The 15,218-nt window shown below is 38.0% G+C and overlaps 3 protein-coding genes across 3 annotated transcripts; all 3 read right to left on the bottom strand.

The window, feature by feature from the left end:
• Positions 1 to 2,533: 2,533 nt before the first annotated feature.
• Positions 2,534 to 4,436, bottom strand: LOC134796847 (uncharacterized). Its single transcript, XM_063769058.1, has 4 exons — positions 4,122 to 4,436; positions 3,500 to 3,679; positions 3,245 to 3,374; positions 2,534 to 2,942 (listed from the first exon to the last, which is right to left on the bottom strand). Exons 1-4 carry the CDS (start codon positions 4,242 to 4,244, stop codon positions 2,542 to 2,544), a joined length of 834 nt encoding a protein of 277 aa, XP_063625128.1. The 5' UTR covers positions 4,245 to 4,436; the 3' UTR covers positions 2,534 to 2,541.
• A 906-nt stretch (positions 4,437 to 5,342) lies between these two features.
• LOC134796846 (uncharacterized) lies at positions 5,343 to 7,505 on the bottom strand. Its single transcript, XM_063769057.1, has 4 exons — positions 7,374 to 7,505; positions 6,908 to 7,069; positions 6,413 to 6,542; positions 5,343 to 6,013 (listed from the first exon to the last, which is right to left on the bottom strand). Exons 1-4 carry the CDS (start codon positions 7,494 to 7,496, stop codon positions 5,436 to 5,438), a joined length of 993 nt encoding a protein of 330 aa, XP_063625127.1. The 5' UTR covers positions 7,497 to 7,505; the 3' UTR covers positions 5,343 to 5,435.
• A 1,490-nt stretch (positions 7,506 to 8,995) lies between these two features.
• LOC134796845 (uncharacterized) lies at positions 8,996 to 13,157 on the bottom strand. Its single transcript, XM_063769056.1, has 4 exons — positions 12,960 to 13,157; positions 12,282 to 12,440; positions 11,446 to 11,575; positions 8,996 to 9,912 (listed from the first exon to the last, which is right to left on the bottom strand). Exons 1-4 carry the CDS (start codon positions 13,089 to 13,091, stop codon positions 9,053 to 9,055), a joined length of 1,281 nt encoding a protein of 426 aa, XP_063625126.1. The 5' UTR covers positions 13,092 to 13,157; the 3' UTR covers positions 8,996 to 9,052.
• Between the last annotated feature and the right edge of the window lie 2,061 nt (positions 13,158 to 15,218).

Genomic DNA, 15,218 nt, shown 5'->3' with positions numbered 1-15,218 from the left:
CTTTTGTAAAATAATTCTATGATATTTATATTTCTTGCACCATTTTTGAGAATAGCACTATATATGACTCGGCTGGAAGGCTACTTGCTGGCTTCGGATTCAATTAAACGGACTCCCAAGGTCGTCCGTTTAAAACGAATCCTCAGCCTGCAAGTAGCTACTTCCGAGCCTCGACAATAATGTACTATATTACAAATATTGATCAAAATTTGCTTACCTATACTAGCGTAATAATAGATAGGTATAGTGCGACAAGAAATTGTAGAAAATTATTGACTTCCTATGTAACTGTCACATTTTTGATGTAAAAGGCTTAAACATGGCATTAACAATTTAGTATTGAAATTTTTTCTATTTTATGTCGCACTTGGTATAGGTAGGTAACTAAATTTCCATACACTAGATTTTAACACTTTTTATTGTAATTGGCTAAGATGTGCGAAGTTGGTGGTGGAGGAAATAAGCGACGCCAACGCACAAGGTGGTGAAAATATGAACTTTCATACTTTTGGCACCTGCCCTGTCAAGTAAGCATATGTCCCACACGCACTAGGGCGGCGCCACAGTCGTGCACGGAGCGAATACATGAATTAAGCATTTATTTTTTGGAAAAATAATCTATTAGTCTACCGGTATTCTCACCAAAAACTAAAATTTCAAATGAGAAGAAAAACATCATGAAGCAGAATCAGCGATTTATTGCAATACTTATTTTTGGTATGGCTTCTGTATAGTAATAATAACTCAATGGAAGCAAAGAACCAATAGTAATTACACTGGACATCATCATAAGTATCTACGTTTCTTTTTAGCTGCCTTACTTGTATTTCTCCGTCGCTTTCTGCTTGCATTTTCAATCATTTCATTATTTTCACTTTCTTCAATATTTCTCAAGATTTTACTGACAATCTCAAACATTGTTTGGTTTTCCGCTTCATATTTTTCAACTACGTTTATATTTTTCTCTTTTTCCTTGGCGTCCCAAACTTTAATTATTTTTATTTCAGGTTTATCAAGTTTTATTATATCTGTTGATTGTATTTGTGGCTTGTTCGAAATATACATTGTTTTATAGGTTTCTGAATGAGGGTGCGACGCAGATAGTGCAGCTTGCAAGCTTTTTCTGGAAAGAAATTAGTTATACCTATATATATATCTTGCTGACTAGAAAAACCTTTCTTGTCGCAATAATCCAATTTATCTTCTAGTAGCAAAGTAATTGGATTTACCTTTCCTTTGTTTTCTTTCGAGACTCACTTTCACATGTCTATAGGTACCTATCCTATTTACACTTGACAGATAGGTAGATAAATCATTTATTCGGCAAAACTTAGCACCCTCGCATAAAAAATACCTAATCTATTACGGTGGGACCATTTATGGCGTCCGCGAGCTGGACTGGCATTGACGCTGGCTGGCGCGGACGCGTGCGACGGATTTTACCTACAATAGCACCCGGTGCGCCCGCTCCGTGCACCCGCGCCAGCTATCGGGCGCCCTTACGGTATAAAATATTAAAAGATAGAAAGTACCTTGTACCTACCTATTAGGTACCTACTAAGTTTTAATGGATCAGCAACGTTTATTTACAGACAATACTTTTAGTTCAAAGATTGGTTCAAAGATACAGTAGGTAGTAATTAATGTAATTTAATACGTACAATTTACTATCTCGAGGTGCGGTCCTCGGGCGACAGGGATCTGAAGGTTTTATTGTTAAAATCCTTTCCCGCATACTGGTAAACTTGAAATTTTCACGAAATACTACCTGAGAACCGAGTATGGGGAAGTTGTTTATTTGAAAGACATTGTCAAAAATAATAGACATTTTTATTATACTTCTATGTTAACTGCTTTGTTGTTCAAGGTATTTAAGTAGGTATGTTATGGTAATAAGGCCGCATAGAATGCATTATGGCTATTGGTTAGAGATTGCATGGTTTGACCGCAAAATTTTGAACCGAAGTGATGCTAAGTCCGAATTTGATAGTCGGCCACGGCGAAACTTGCCGAAACTACAAAAAAGAAGGCCACTTCCAGTGTGAAAAAGGGGGGATTTAACCCATTTGATACCGAAATAATAGTTATGGCAGCAGTTAGAAATTTACTGGTAGACACAGAAAAGCGAAATTTGTCAGTATTTTTTTTGCCGGCCATCTGGACCCCTAAATTAACCCATCTGATACCACCATGAAACCATTTCCAGTCGGTAGGTATGAACCCTCATTTCAGGAATATATAAGTCTGCCAAGGCTTTTCCTGCCGAAACACCTTGACAGACAAGATTAATATTCAAGCAAGTAAGATAAAATTACACATTTTAAGTGATCTGCGCGAGCTACGGATTGAGAACTGGCGAGAAACGGCACAGGACCGGGATCAGTGGCGAGCAGTCGTGTTGGAGGCCAAGACACACTTTGGGTCGCTGCGCCAGAGGAGTAAGTAGTAAGTATTTTAAGTAACACCTTTTAATGTCGCAGTCGAGTTTAAAAATTACATTAATTATCATATTTAATTTAGAACAAACTTATTAAAAACATCTCACAATTTCTTCGTAAACTCAATTCTCTCAGGCTTCGCTCTATCTATCTTCGCTTTCTCCTTCACGAGGACACGCGAAGGCACTCTCTCCTTCGCTTCTTCCGTCGCTTCGCGAAGAAACTCTTGCTTCGCTGGCGAGTGCACAGTAACTGATGCTTCCTTAGCCGTTACTTCCTTATCGCTTACTTCCTTTATTACCGGCTTGGATATATCCCCTTTAGTTACTGGTTTCGGTGGTAATTTAGGTTTTTCTGATTCGATAGTAACGGTATATTTCTCGTTAGATCCAGAGCTTGGTTTGTCATTTGGTTTCAAGTTGACGGTGTAGCCATTCTTTATTGAGGCTTGTTTTATTTCGACCATTGCACTTCGTACTAACATTATTTGGTAGAGTTGAGTTCCTGGAAAGATACAATGAGAGTATTTTAAGTAGAGTTATTTTTAGATTATCTACGGCAATGCCACTGAATTCATTATTGTTATAAAACGATTACAATTGTGTCAATGACACTCGGATTAATTACTCAACTGACCAGGAACCTTGGTATTACGTAGTATCCTTTTTAATACATTCACTGCCCCCGACGCACATGCACCGTCATACAAGTTTGTTCCTAGATCACGCCTCCTGGCAGTGAATGCGTTAAAGTTACAGTTATTTTAGACGGCTTTTCCCTAGCATTGAACTCGTATAATGACTTACCAACACTAGCTACAATGAGTAGCTCCGGTATGAGTTCCAGGGCTCCGATGACCACGGAGTATATCATGATAGCTAACGTGAGAACCCCCAGGGCGTAGTACAAATACGCTCGGAGGAGCACTATGTCATTCTGAAACGAAAAGATTTTTGAATAGTTAGCGACTAAACTTGTTTTTTTTAATCCCAAATGATAAAATAACAGTTATATTGTTGTTTTAAAAATACAGCTAGGAATGAAATATAAAATCATCTTACCCGCCACATAGCACATATTACCAGCGCGTTGGAAGCGATTTCCATAGCATACGCGATGATGCAAGAAGGTATGAAGTCTGGCCCTTCCTCTTCCTTGTCAGTAGTTTCGCTTAAAGCCTGGAGTAGTAGCGGAGTGAAGCTTGCTTCTTCTCCTTTCGATATTTCTACGAGTACGGTTAACTGAAAGACAAGATCAGGTACACGTCAGTTCCATCGCCGTTTGTTTATGCTGAAATTTCTCACTCATGGACGGATGGATGGAGAGATGGTTGTACACCTAACATTTTAGATCTATGTTTTTCTACTTGTGAGTGGCGACCCCCTGGGGGCGAAGCCCCTAAAGGATTGCAAAGCCTAAGAAACATAAAAAAAAAAAAACTGGTTTTTATATCTAAGAGGCCAAGAGGGTCCTTAACGTCGTCGGTTCAAAAATATTAATTACAAAGACCGTTGTTTTCTATCATTTTACTACTACATACTGTATATATTATTATACACTTTCAAATCACGTTTTTATTTGGTAGGATGATGATCCTTATTCAACAGCAAATATATTCTACCAAGAATTCTTACCCAAGTAACTATAACACAAACCGTTTAAGTAGGATAGGTAGACACTCACCCCCAAAATAATATTTAAACAAGCAAGCGTCAGCGCACCGGTCCTCACACTGGCCACCCAGCAACATTGCTGCAACTTAAAATTAAGCACACTCTTCTTCACATACTCCCCAAACCTCTCCATCGCGACACAACCGCCACCGACCGACGGGTCCACAAAAATGTACTTTAACCCATACGCTAATTAGGATGTCGCTAATGGAAAAGGTCACAATTTATTTGGTGCTGAAATTTACGATCTGACATTAGCCTATTTTACTAGACTAGCGATTGGATTACGGGGTACCGATGGACGAGGACGGCCAAGGTAGTTCTCGTGGAGTTATTTGCCTTTAGACCTTGTCTAGCTTTAACTAATATATATGATGAAGATGATGATGATCGAACTGGCGAAGAACGGGTTATGCTTTCGAGAGAAGGAGGGGCAAAAGACAGTTTTGACTCTTTTAACGCTATATTTCACTTTATAAAATGTCACTTACATGTCCATAAAATGGGCACCAGCGAGCCAATATACAACTTACCTGAAAGCCTATACTTAGACTAAAGTTTTACAGTTTACTGATAGCAAACGTCTATCAATTTAACTATTTCTTTTTATTTTATTTGAAAAATGTTTACATACCTACTATGACTATAACGTCTATAACTAACTAAACGTCCTTCGCGCTTAGAGAGTGCAGTTTTTTATTACAATCAAGTTTTCCCTCTCCCTCATAAAGTTATGACATTTGACAGTTACTTTAAAAAATCACGAATGCTTAATAGTACCACAGTACTAACCTAACCAAACATTGCGAACTAATTTTCAAGTTATCAGGCGATAATTTAAGGAGATAACGGTTAATACAGAAGCGGTATCATGATCGCATTTTTATCCCCTGTCATGCCATGCGTCACTTTCGCACTTACATATTTGTTAGAACGTGACAGCCATGGTGACAAATGATAAAGAGCCGACCATCCTAACCCTACAGAACCCTATACTGAGTACTGGTTGAGGATGGCCCGAACCGACTTTTTCGGTTTTTAACAATTTTAGGACCCTTCGTCGTCTCTATCTATAGTAGACATTTTTTCTAATGTCATATTTCTGATTAATATAAAACTACATCCTTTGGAACATAACACATCGTTTCTGACGTTAAAGGGGGCTAATTAAAAGATTTTTTCTGACAAATAAATTATTTATTTACACATTCAATTACCTATAAGTATAACATAAACCAGTCACTTCATCACAAGCTACCTAGATTTAAGTTCGACCTTATTTAGATTTATAACAGTGATACATTTTATCAAACAAGCACATCATTCAATCAACGTTTGTCACATTCTGAGTTTCGTCTTTTTTCACCTTCCCTTTCCTCCCAAAGAAGCTACGCTTACGTTTCACTTCCTTTCCCTTCTCCTCTTTCCCCTTCACTTCTTTAGCCGTCTCTTCCTTATCAACAACTTCCTTAGCGATCTCTTCCTTCGCTGGCGAATGTGCCTCTTCCTTATCGGCAACTTCCTTAGCGATCTCTTCCTTCGCTTGCGAATGTGCTATAACCGTTGCCCTTTCTTCCTCGGCTATTACATTTTCTTGGTCTGCAGAAGGTACTGAACTTTCCCGTCTCGGTTCTTCTTTATAAGGTGCTAATGAACTTCTGTATGGTTCTCTACCAAAAGGAACCAACGAGCTGCTTCTTCTATAAGGCTCTCTGTCATAAGGATTAGCGGAGCGTCGTCTGTAAGGTTCGATAACAACACTGTACCTATCTCTTGTGCCCGGTACATATCTAGCGCTGGTTTTTCGATATCTGACCGAGTAATCGTTCTCGTTCTGTTTTAAAGCCTGTTTTATTTCGATCATTGCGCTACGCAGTAACAGGAGGATGTAGATTTGGTGTCCTGTGAACAAGAAGGGGAAATATTATTTAGCGTGAGGTAAAACCCGTGACAAGTGACTTTGGGTTTGAAACAAAATAGAAAAATGCGCAACAATATATTTTTTAATTGAATGAGTGTTCGAATGTCCGATAACAGTATTAATGGAATAATCAGATAGAACAAATTCATTTTCGTAAATGGAGCAAGTAATTATATGGTAGATACACAATAGAATGAGTTTTCCAAAGACAAATATTGCCATATTGAAGTGAAGACTGAATTTCGATACTTGTTTGAGAAGTGTGTACAAATATTGAATAGTTAAGGTAACTGTCCAGCTTTGACGAATATGATCGCTACGTTTAAAAAGCATAGAGCACTATAGTAGCACTTGGATAAAATAGAGCCCAGCGAACTTACCAATACTGGCGGCTATGAGGAACTTCACGGTTAGTTCCTGAGGACCAAACATCACGGTGTAAGCCATAAGCGCAGCCGTTAGGACTCCGAAGGCGAAGTACATGTAGACACGAAGCAGTATGAGGTCGTTCTGCAAAACAATGCACAGTTACAATTTTCTTCTTTACCCCCTGCGTCAGCTGCCGCTCCGTTGGTGGGTTGAGAAACGGCAGCCACCCAAACATGTAAAAAATGAATTCACATCACTATTGAAACTTTGTTAGACGATAGTTTAGATGCTATTGTGAAGAAAAAAATCGATAGCAGGTTGGCTGGCGGTAGACCATCAGTTGATGCCCTGAAGGCCGTAACGCAGAAGCCAGATGGAAGCATTCAGCACTAGACTGTGCTTTTAATAGATGCCTGGAACTTTGCCGAACATGCCCGAATAATAAGTGAAATGCCAATGCCAGCGCTCATTATAGTATTTAGTGTAAGTACCTATTATAATCGTACCCGTATTATACCGCACAACAGCACTACATTAGAGCCAAGTTCGACAGCGTATACAATCATGCACGAAGGTCCGTAATTAGGAGGCTCCTCTGAAATGCCGTTTAGGACCTTGAGCAGTAGGGGTTCGAAACTCTCTTCTGCGAAAAACATCAGTGTTGATACCTAAAAATAACCACAAAATGAAAACGTTTAAACGCAACTAATTAATTTGTACAGTCAACTAATTAAAAATTGTGTTTGTACAGTCGCCATCAGATATATCGGAGCGGCCAAGGTGCTCACAAATATCTGAACCGCGTCTATTGCGTCAGATATTATTGAGCATTTCGGCCGCTCCAATATATCTGATGGCGATTGTGGGAAGCGGCACAGAAATTAAATTCCTTGGCTCTACAACGGACTACAAAATTGCATGAACACATTTTGAGTTACACAACAAAACCTATAGGTATTATAAATCATTTACACCAATCACAATATGTAAACAAGCGAACGCCAGCAGCCCAGATTTCACTGGCGCCATGAAGCAACATAGTTCCAACTTGAAATTGATCACATGTCTTTTAAACAAATTCACATATTTCTCCATGTTGGCAAACGTCCACCGCCCAACGGCGGGAGCACGAAAATACAGCAATTAACTATTAAATTAGGATGTAATTGAAAAGACCGCGAAAGCTTGGAGTTTGGGTGTTAGGGCCGATACAGACGGACTGCAATCCGACTGCAATTTGTATGGGAACTGCACGCCAACTGCAATGTCGGCGTGCTGTTCCCATACCAGTTGCAGTCGGGTTGCAGTCCGTCTGTACCGGCACTTAAATTTGGCACTACCTAGGTTAAGAGATAAATTAGTTTGATTGGGTACTTACTTTCAGGGTTTTCATTCCATGGCAAGTGAATTTTGATTATGAACAGTTCTAGGTAAATTTAATTTAAATAATCCCGAAAGCCTACCGCAAACCACTTCACTCGTTCGTCTTTACTCTATAGGCATCATGCCTCTCTACTCTCTATTCGCTAGCGTCCCGATCGAACAAAACAAAAGCAACTCTGTTCCATTTAATAATGATTCGAATTGCAGGTAGTTTGCACTAATATTAGGATTTATCCCCAAGAGGCTATCGCTCGAATATGCAAGAACGACAAAGAGACAGATAACGATAACTCGATTTTTACGGTAGGCCCCCTGATAATAGGTATTTAAAGTCTAGGATCAGAGGGCCTACCGCCATCATGAAATCTTGCATATTCGAACGACAGAGAGGCAGATAACGTTTTTTCGTTGTTGGCGGTAGGCCTTTAGCTTCCGGCGGATCATAATACAGTGTTTCGGACAGACGGACTCAGCAAGAAGGGGATAATAGATGTGAACCGGTGTCCTTGCTGATCCGTTGGACCATTGATATTGATACCTAACATTACGTTGGACCATTGATACCTTAATAATTTAAGCCAGGTCCAGGTCAGGATTTAAAGAAAATCTAAATAAGTTTTTGGCAAAAACTTCATTTTTGGTACAAGCTTTTATCACTGACTGTACTTTTCTTTCAACAGGCAACTAATACTTATCGAGACAATTCTAAAAACCCCAAACACAATTAGGTTGCGTTGTTTTATCACAGAGTTCCTATGGCCACCTCCTGTCTTCAGCATCAGATCAGCTCATCATCATCATCATCATCATCATCATCATCATCATCATCATCATCATCATCATCATCATCATCATCATCATCATCATATCAGCCAAAGGACGTCCACTGCTGGACATAGGCCTCCCCCAAAGAGTGCCACAATGACCGGTCTTGCGCCACCCGCATCCAGCGGACTCCTGCGACCAGATCAGGTCAGATCAGCTCGATGGTACCATAATATTGCATTATCACCCGACTTAGCAAGCGTTAGCTTTGTTTAAAGTTTACAGATCTGCTTTGGCTAGCAGATCTGCTGGCTTCAAAAAGGATGGATGAAAACATACAACTAGTAAAATAGCAATAAACAGTTTATTGTCTCATAGTCTTGTGCCATAATCATAATACTATAAAACTCTTACTGACTACTCTTATTTAAATTAATTATGTTATATCTTATTCTTCACACTTTCCTTTCATCCTAATCCTAATCACTCTTTCATTTCAAATCCTAATTCTTCTTGTATGAGTCTTTATTCGTTTTACCATCATCATCTTTTCTTTTCTTCCTTCCAAATATCGACCGTTTCTGTTTCTTAACATTCTTATCCGATTCTTTTGTTTCCTCCCCTTTAGCTACCTCTTTAGTCTCTTTCATTTTTGATACTCCTTTAGATTTTTCCGCTTTAACTACCTCTCTTTTTTCTTCCCCTGTAGCTACTTCTTTAGTCTCTTTCTTTTTTGATACTCCTTTTGTTTTTTCCGTTTTAACTACCTCTTTCGTTTCTTCCCGTTTATCTACTTCTTTAGTTTCCTCTTTGACGCCGACTTTCTCCGTCTCTTTCTGTTCGTTCTCGTTTTCTTCTTTAATCGGTTCCTCTTTAGTCACTTTGATTGCAATAAATTTATAAGGATACCTTAATGCCATTGGTTTTTCCATTGTTTTTGGTGCTGCTTCTATCTTTGAAGTTTCGTCCTTTACTGTTTTGCTGGTCATTGGTTGAATATCTTCAACTGTTTTATTTGACTTTGGCTCGTTAGCATCTTTAACATCACTTGGCTTTGGTTCCTCAGTATTAACTGTTTTCTTCGGTTCAGTAATAGCTTTAACCTCTTTTGTGTTTGATTCTATAGTGTCTTCTACTGTTTCTTTCGCCGTTATCTTAGGTAGAGTTGTTGCAGACGGTACGATCTCTGAATTCTTTCTAGATCTATACATTTCATATGTTTCTAGAGGATAGTCACCGGGAGCTTCAATGTCGTGTTTATAATAGACTGGATAATTTTGGTAGAAATATTCAAATCTGTCTGCTTCGTGTTTTAAATCTACCATCATACTGCGTACTAATAGAATTATGTAGACCTGGTATGCTGAAAACAAATTTTACAACTGTTAATTTTTTTTATAGGATTTGTACACAAATTGACTAAGCCCCACGGTAAACTCAAGAAAGCTTGTGTTGTGGGTACTCAGACAACGATATATGTATATAATATATAAATACTTAAATAGATAGATAACAACCATGACTCAGGAACAAATATCTGTATCATCAATTCATCATACAAATAAATGCTCTTACCAGGATTCGAACCCGGGACCATCGGCTCTCGGGATTCTGAATGAATGAGTAAAAAAATTAAAGGAATACATTTTAAACTAATTTATTTTGTAATTTTCGATTGTTTAGCATTTCTGATACAGTAGGAGTTGGTTGATCGTTGTGGAAGTTCTTGAAGAAGGCCTATGTCCACGTCCAGTAGTGGAAGTTTTTTGGCCGATATGCTGGTGGTGATGCTTTACTTACTATATTATTTTGGTCTTCACCGCTCTTAGTTTGTAGCCCGTCCAGGGCGCAATCAAATCAAGTGGAGTTTTTAAACGCGTCTGGGTAAAATCATGACAGTTTCTTTGTCAGGGCTATCTTTATATTATTATGGTGTCCGTAGAACACAAAGCAATTCTACAGAAACATCCGGACCATTCTGAACTTGTCTTTCAAACTTTTTGTCCGGTTGGCAACGTAGAATGGTAGCCCTAGAGGGGTGCGTAACGGTCCATATAACAACTTTTGGTATATTTTTAGTCGATATAACGGTTGAGGGACATAATGCACTTTTCCTATAACAATACATGGTATAATCTTAGAGAGTCTAACTATCGTCAAGTATAATGAACTTGTAATATAACAACTTCTAATCTAACATTAACACCGTATAACGTATATGTGATATAATTATGTTCGATATAACGCTCAGTTGGCATAATGTAGTACTGGTATAATTTGTAATATTTACTACTATTATAACAACCTACGTATTCGAACTTAAGGCAGGTCTCAGTTAGGTACGACGACGAGCGAAGCGAGGAGGAGTGTTAGGTAGAACTGCGACCCTACAGCGCGCGAGCCGAGCGTGCCGCGGTGGCGGCCGGCGAAGCGCCAGAACCGACTTTTTTATTATAACCTCAACTTATTTTTATACATTTGAATACATTATACCATAAATACTTATAACAAATATTCATTATATTCAGTAAACGTTATATCGAATAGCTTTTATATCGATTAAACATTATACCCCATGAAAATAGTTATTTTGTTGTTATATCAAAAGTTCATTATACCGCTTAAGTGATTATACACCATGAAATTATATCTAAAGTTGTTATATCAAAAATTGTTATACGGATCATTACACACCCGCCCTAGAGTTGTGTCATTCTCGAGAACGTGATGCTCCGTTCTGTATGTGGTGGTTCTGTGTGTGCTCGAGAATATTTCTCATAGTAAACGGAGAACGTTCTAAAGAAAGGCACTACCTACTCTAGACAGCCCTACTTGTGGTAAATGTAAGTCCAAGTTTATTATTTAAACTAAACTAGTAACACAGTAGGATACTTACTCAAGCTTATAACCAGTGTGCAGGTGTGTAATACACTCAGAACCCCGATGACCATAGAGTAGACTAGTATGGTAGAAGCCAGCATAGCCAAGCCACAGTACGTGTAGTATGTGAGTAGCACGATGTCTTTCTAAAAGAAAAACATACAAATCACTACAGTAATGATCCTCACGCATAATAGACTTAGCAGCCGTTGGAAACTAGTTATTGTAAATTTATTGAGCGGGAATACGGTAAACATTTGAAAATTGCATGTTCTGATGTTATTGACCATAACTAGTGTAACGAATTTATTGAAAAGTAATACTGCTCCGAAATATTTGAGTACCTCGCCCGCTACGATATATCTGATACTACTGTACCTACATACCTGATATAGCGCTGGATGCTGTTGCTATGCCTAATATAATTATTGCTACTAACCCATGTAATGTATTAATGTTATAATTTAATTTAATTTTACTTGTCTATTTTAAATTAAATGTATAATTATGGACCTGGTCTGAAATAAAGAATATTCATTCATTCATTCTTAATCGAGGTTAAAGCCGCTCCGCTGGCTTGGACATCTGGAGATGATAGGCCAGAGGTCCTACCGCGAAAACCGAAATTGGCGAATTGCGGGGATCCTTCTCTTTTACTCCGATGAAGGCGTAATTAGTGACAGAGAAAGATCCCGCAATTTGCGAATATCGATTTTCGCGGTTATAGCCCGGATCTGCTAGCCCTGAACGCAGAAACCGCACAAGATAGGGCGATCTGGTGCCCGTATAGGAGGACAAGACCCACTTCGGGCCACTAAGCAAAGCCAGTGAAGTAGATAAGTAGGTACTTACCCGATATCTAGCACAGAGTAGAAGCACAGCCAGGCACAGATCGGCGCTGTATGCAAAGGCGCATGTCGACTTGATGTATTCTCCGTCCATGTAGGTTTGCTGCGCGTTCATCATGAGCGGAGGGAAGACCCCGGTGGATACTGCTATCAGGCATATCATCTGTAATATCAAGGACATTGTAATATCACCTGACAAAATAATTTGTACAAATAGGGAACTGCAGGGGGCAGAGCAGAACCAACCTGTTTATTGGTACGAAGCTCAAGTTTCTAATTTAGACCATATCTACCATGTCCGTATTAGGTACCACTTTATCCTCCGTCTTGATTTTTTATATATCTATTATAATTCTTAACAAAATTGACTTTGCTTTTATATGATACCCTCGCAACTCTCATGATTCTATTTGAGTCTGTTAGTTTTTGGATCAAATGATATTCTCCTTACTTAGCCTTATGCAACAAATCCTTAGTCCTGTAGTGGCTGTAGTAACCAAGACGTGTTGCAAAATATTTGACCACTTGTCAGTAACTCACTAATCTATTCTATTCTAATCTATTATGTATTTGTGATTTCTGACACAATGATTGTATTGTTTAAGAATAAAATAAATGAATTAATGAATGATATGCTGACTGTAAACACTTAAAAACTACAGCATATCAGGTAGGTACTTACATTTGAAATGACATTGAAGTATCCACACAGCAATATTCCAGCTTTAACACTGAACACAAAACAACACAAGTCCAATCTAAAATTGAGAATCGCGGCTTTGAGATCATTGTAGAAAGTTTGCAAGTTACACATTATCACTAATTTTCGGCTTTCAATCACTAATTTTTAATAACACATAGGGTTTGACTGTCTAAATACCCCTTATGTAGATTAAAGCGATTATATCTTCTAAAAAAATATGTTTATAAGTCAGACATTATAAATGGTTTGAGCTTCAATCAGTAATTACTAAAAATACATAGGATTTGCTTCCTTAAATTAACATGTACTTATTCTGAGCGAAGATTTTTCTAAAAATATTGTGTCAAAATCAAAATAAACATAGTTTACAGCTCTTACAGTTAAATGGCCTTAAATAAGGCTCGATTTGAACAAGAAATTTATTAGTGAAACTTCAAAATTTTGACCTAACTTTTCAATAAACACTACAATAGTTCGATGTTACTAAAATGTGTGACCTAATTTCCAGCGAAGCGTGGACTGTCCGGTGAACAGTTTAGCGAAATGGACAGTATTCGTGATAATTAGGATGTGTGTAATGGAAGAGGTCAACTTAAATGCGTTACGTATTTAATTAAATAACGCGCTTCAATTTGACGGGATGAATGGGCGTTACTTTGGCAAAGTCGCATCTGTCGTAAATGTATCATATGACTTATAAAGGGCTTAAGGACTTAATGGCACAAATTTTTTGTTTGTATAAAAGTTACATTGTCGAGTCATCTAAAGCTCGACCGGTAGTTCGGTAACTTTAATTCCTTAAAATTTCTTATTATTTTTACATTATACTTTATTGTATATGTATATATAATATGTTGATTTTTTACAAAACATACTTATTAAAGACTTGGATTTAGATGTACATTTTTCTTAATGTTATACGACAACACGTGTTATTTCAATAATTTAACGTAGGTAAACAAGCAAATAATAACATCACAGATGTATTTTTTTATGTTTAAGAAGTTTCGTGTTTTATTAAAACATGTTAAAAGACTTAACATCTTTGTCATAAAAGTAAATGGATAAAATAAAACCAGAGTTTATAAAAATTGTAACTTTATTTATACTTCAAAGGATCAATATTGATAAAATTCCGAATAAAAGATACAAATAGGAATGAACGTAAATTGTTGAAAGACGCGATGAGTACAGTCGACTCGACAAATGTTTAACATACGTACAGCAGTGCCAAGTTTATAAGATTGAAGATAATATACATAGCATGGGCAGAATAGTTGTCCTAAACTAAAGGCGCTAAGAACGAAGAATTGCGTTCATTAACCCGCCTGTTCCTATAAGCCCCGTGCATGAACTATAGGGGGCAGCATAGGAGCCCGCAAGATGGCAGAACGTACTATGCACAAGGAAACGTACCGACGTGAACGGTAGATGCTGGCACTTGCTTTGGCAACGTACATGTGCACATATGTTTCCGAGTCAGCCATCACTAGATGGCAGAACCTCCAACGCGCACGGTCCCTATATATCTATATTACACTGCTGTCCCGCCGATAGCGAGAGCCGCGAGCAGGATAGTAATATAACTATGCGAGTGCGTTAGAGTCAGGGTCAGGCGGGTCAATGTACTAAATTCTTCATACTTAGCATCCGTACTTTAGAAAAAAAAGTGACACTGAATTTTTAACCCCGTTTATATTTTTGAATTACTAAGCTTTGCATTTTGTGACAAAATATTGAAAAAACTATTATATAATTAATGCTTTTATGCTTAGAAATAATGAATAAACCACAAGTATGGGTACAGTCGCTATCACACATATCGGATCACTATGGCCGCTCCGATATACCTGTTAGTGACTGTACATCATATTAAACTAAATGAACATCTTGTAAGGTACACGTTGTTCTAGCGTTCAACTGTCCACATCAGTGTCACTTCTATTATTTACTACAATAATAATTGAATACATATATATTCCTACGAAAGATGTATACAAACTATGCCAATAGGCTTCGGGCAGTGTTGGGGGTCTAGCTTACAAGCCACTTCGATGCCGCGGGGCAAGGCACTGACAAAACTATTTTATGGGACCGAAAACCTGCATTTAAGTTATTCATACAAATCGGCAACGACAAGCAGAAACGTCTGCGAACGATGCTATTAAGCTTAGAATAAATTTAATATTGGAAAAATTACTGTCTTGGGTGAGACTTGAAATCACACTCACTCACTTG

This window comes from Cydia splendana, chromosome 14, assembly GCF_910591565.1.
Source record: "Cydia splendana chromosome 14, ilCydSple1.2, whole genome shotgun sequence".
Lineage (NCBI taxonomy): Eukaryota > Metazoa > Arthropoda > Insecta > Lepidoptera > Tortricidae > Cydia > Cydia splendana.
This window is presented reverse-complemented; position numbering and strand designations above follow the sequence as displayed.

What these genes read in the sequence shown, in the direction of transcription:
- LOC134796847 (XM_063769058.1), bottom strand. Translation starts at nt 4,244, where the DNA reads ATGGAGAGGTTTGGGGAGTATGTGAAGAAGAGTGTGCTTAATTTTAAG. An exon ending in TAATATGTGCTATGTGGCGG is followed by an intron (nt 3,375 to 3,499) that starts GTAAGATGATTT and finishes TTTTCGTTTCAG; the next exon opens with AATGACATAGTGCTCCTCCG. An exon ending in ACTCATTGTAGCTAGTGTTG is followed by an intron (nt 2,943 to 3,244) that starts GTAAGTCATTAT and finishes GTATCTTTCCAG; the next exon opens with GAACTCAACTCTACCAAATA.
- LOC134796846 (XM_063769057.1), bottom strand. Translation starts at nt 7,496, where the DNA reads ATGGAGAAATATGTGAATTTGTTTAAAAGACATGTGATCAATTTCAAG. An exon ending in TGTTGTGCGGTATAATACGG is followed by an intron (nt 6,543 to 6,907) that starts GTACGATTATAA and finishes ATTGTTTTGCAG; the next exon opens with AACGACCTCATACTGCTTCG. An exon ending in CCTCATAGCCGCCAGTATTG is followed by an intron (nt 6,014 to 6,412) that starts GTAAGTTCGCTG and finishes TCTTGTTCACAG; the next exon opens with GACACCAAATCTACATCCTC.
- LOC134796845 (XM_063769056.1), bottom strand. Translation starts at nt 13,091, where the DNA reads ATGTGTAACTTGCAAACTTTCTACAATGATCTCAAAGCCGCGATTCTC. An exon ending in TACTCTGTGCTAGATATCGG is followed by an intron (nt 11,576 to 12,281) that starts GTAAGTACCTAC and finishes TTTTTCTTTTAG; the next exon opens with AAAGACATCGTGCTACTCAC. An exon ending in CACACTGGTTATAAGCTTGA is followed by an intron (nt 9,913 to 11,445) that starts GTAAGTATCCTA and finishes ATTTGTTTTCAG; the next exon opens with CATACCAGGTCTACATAATT.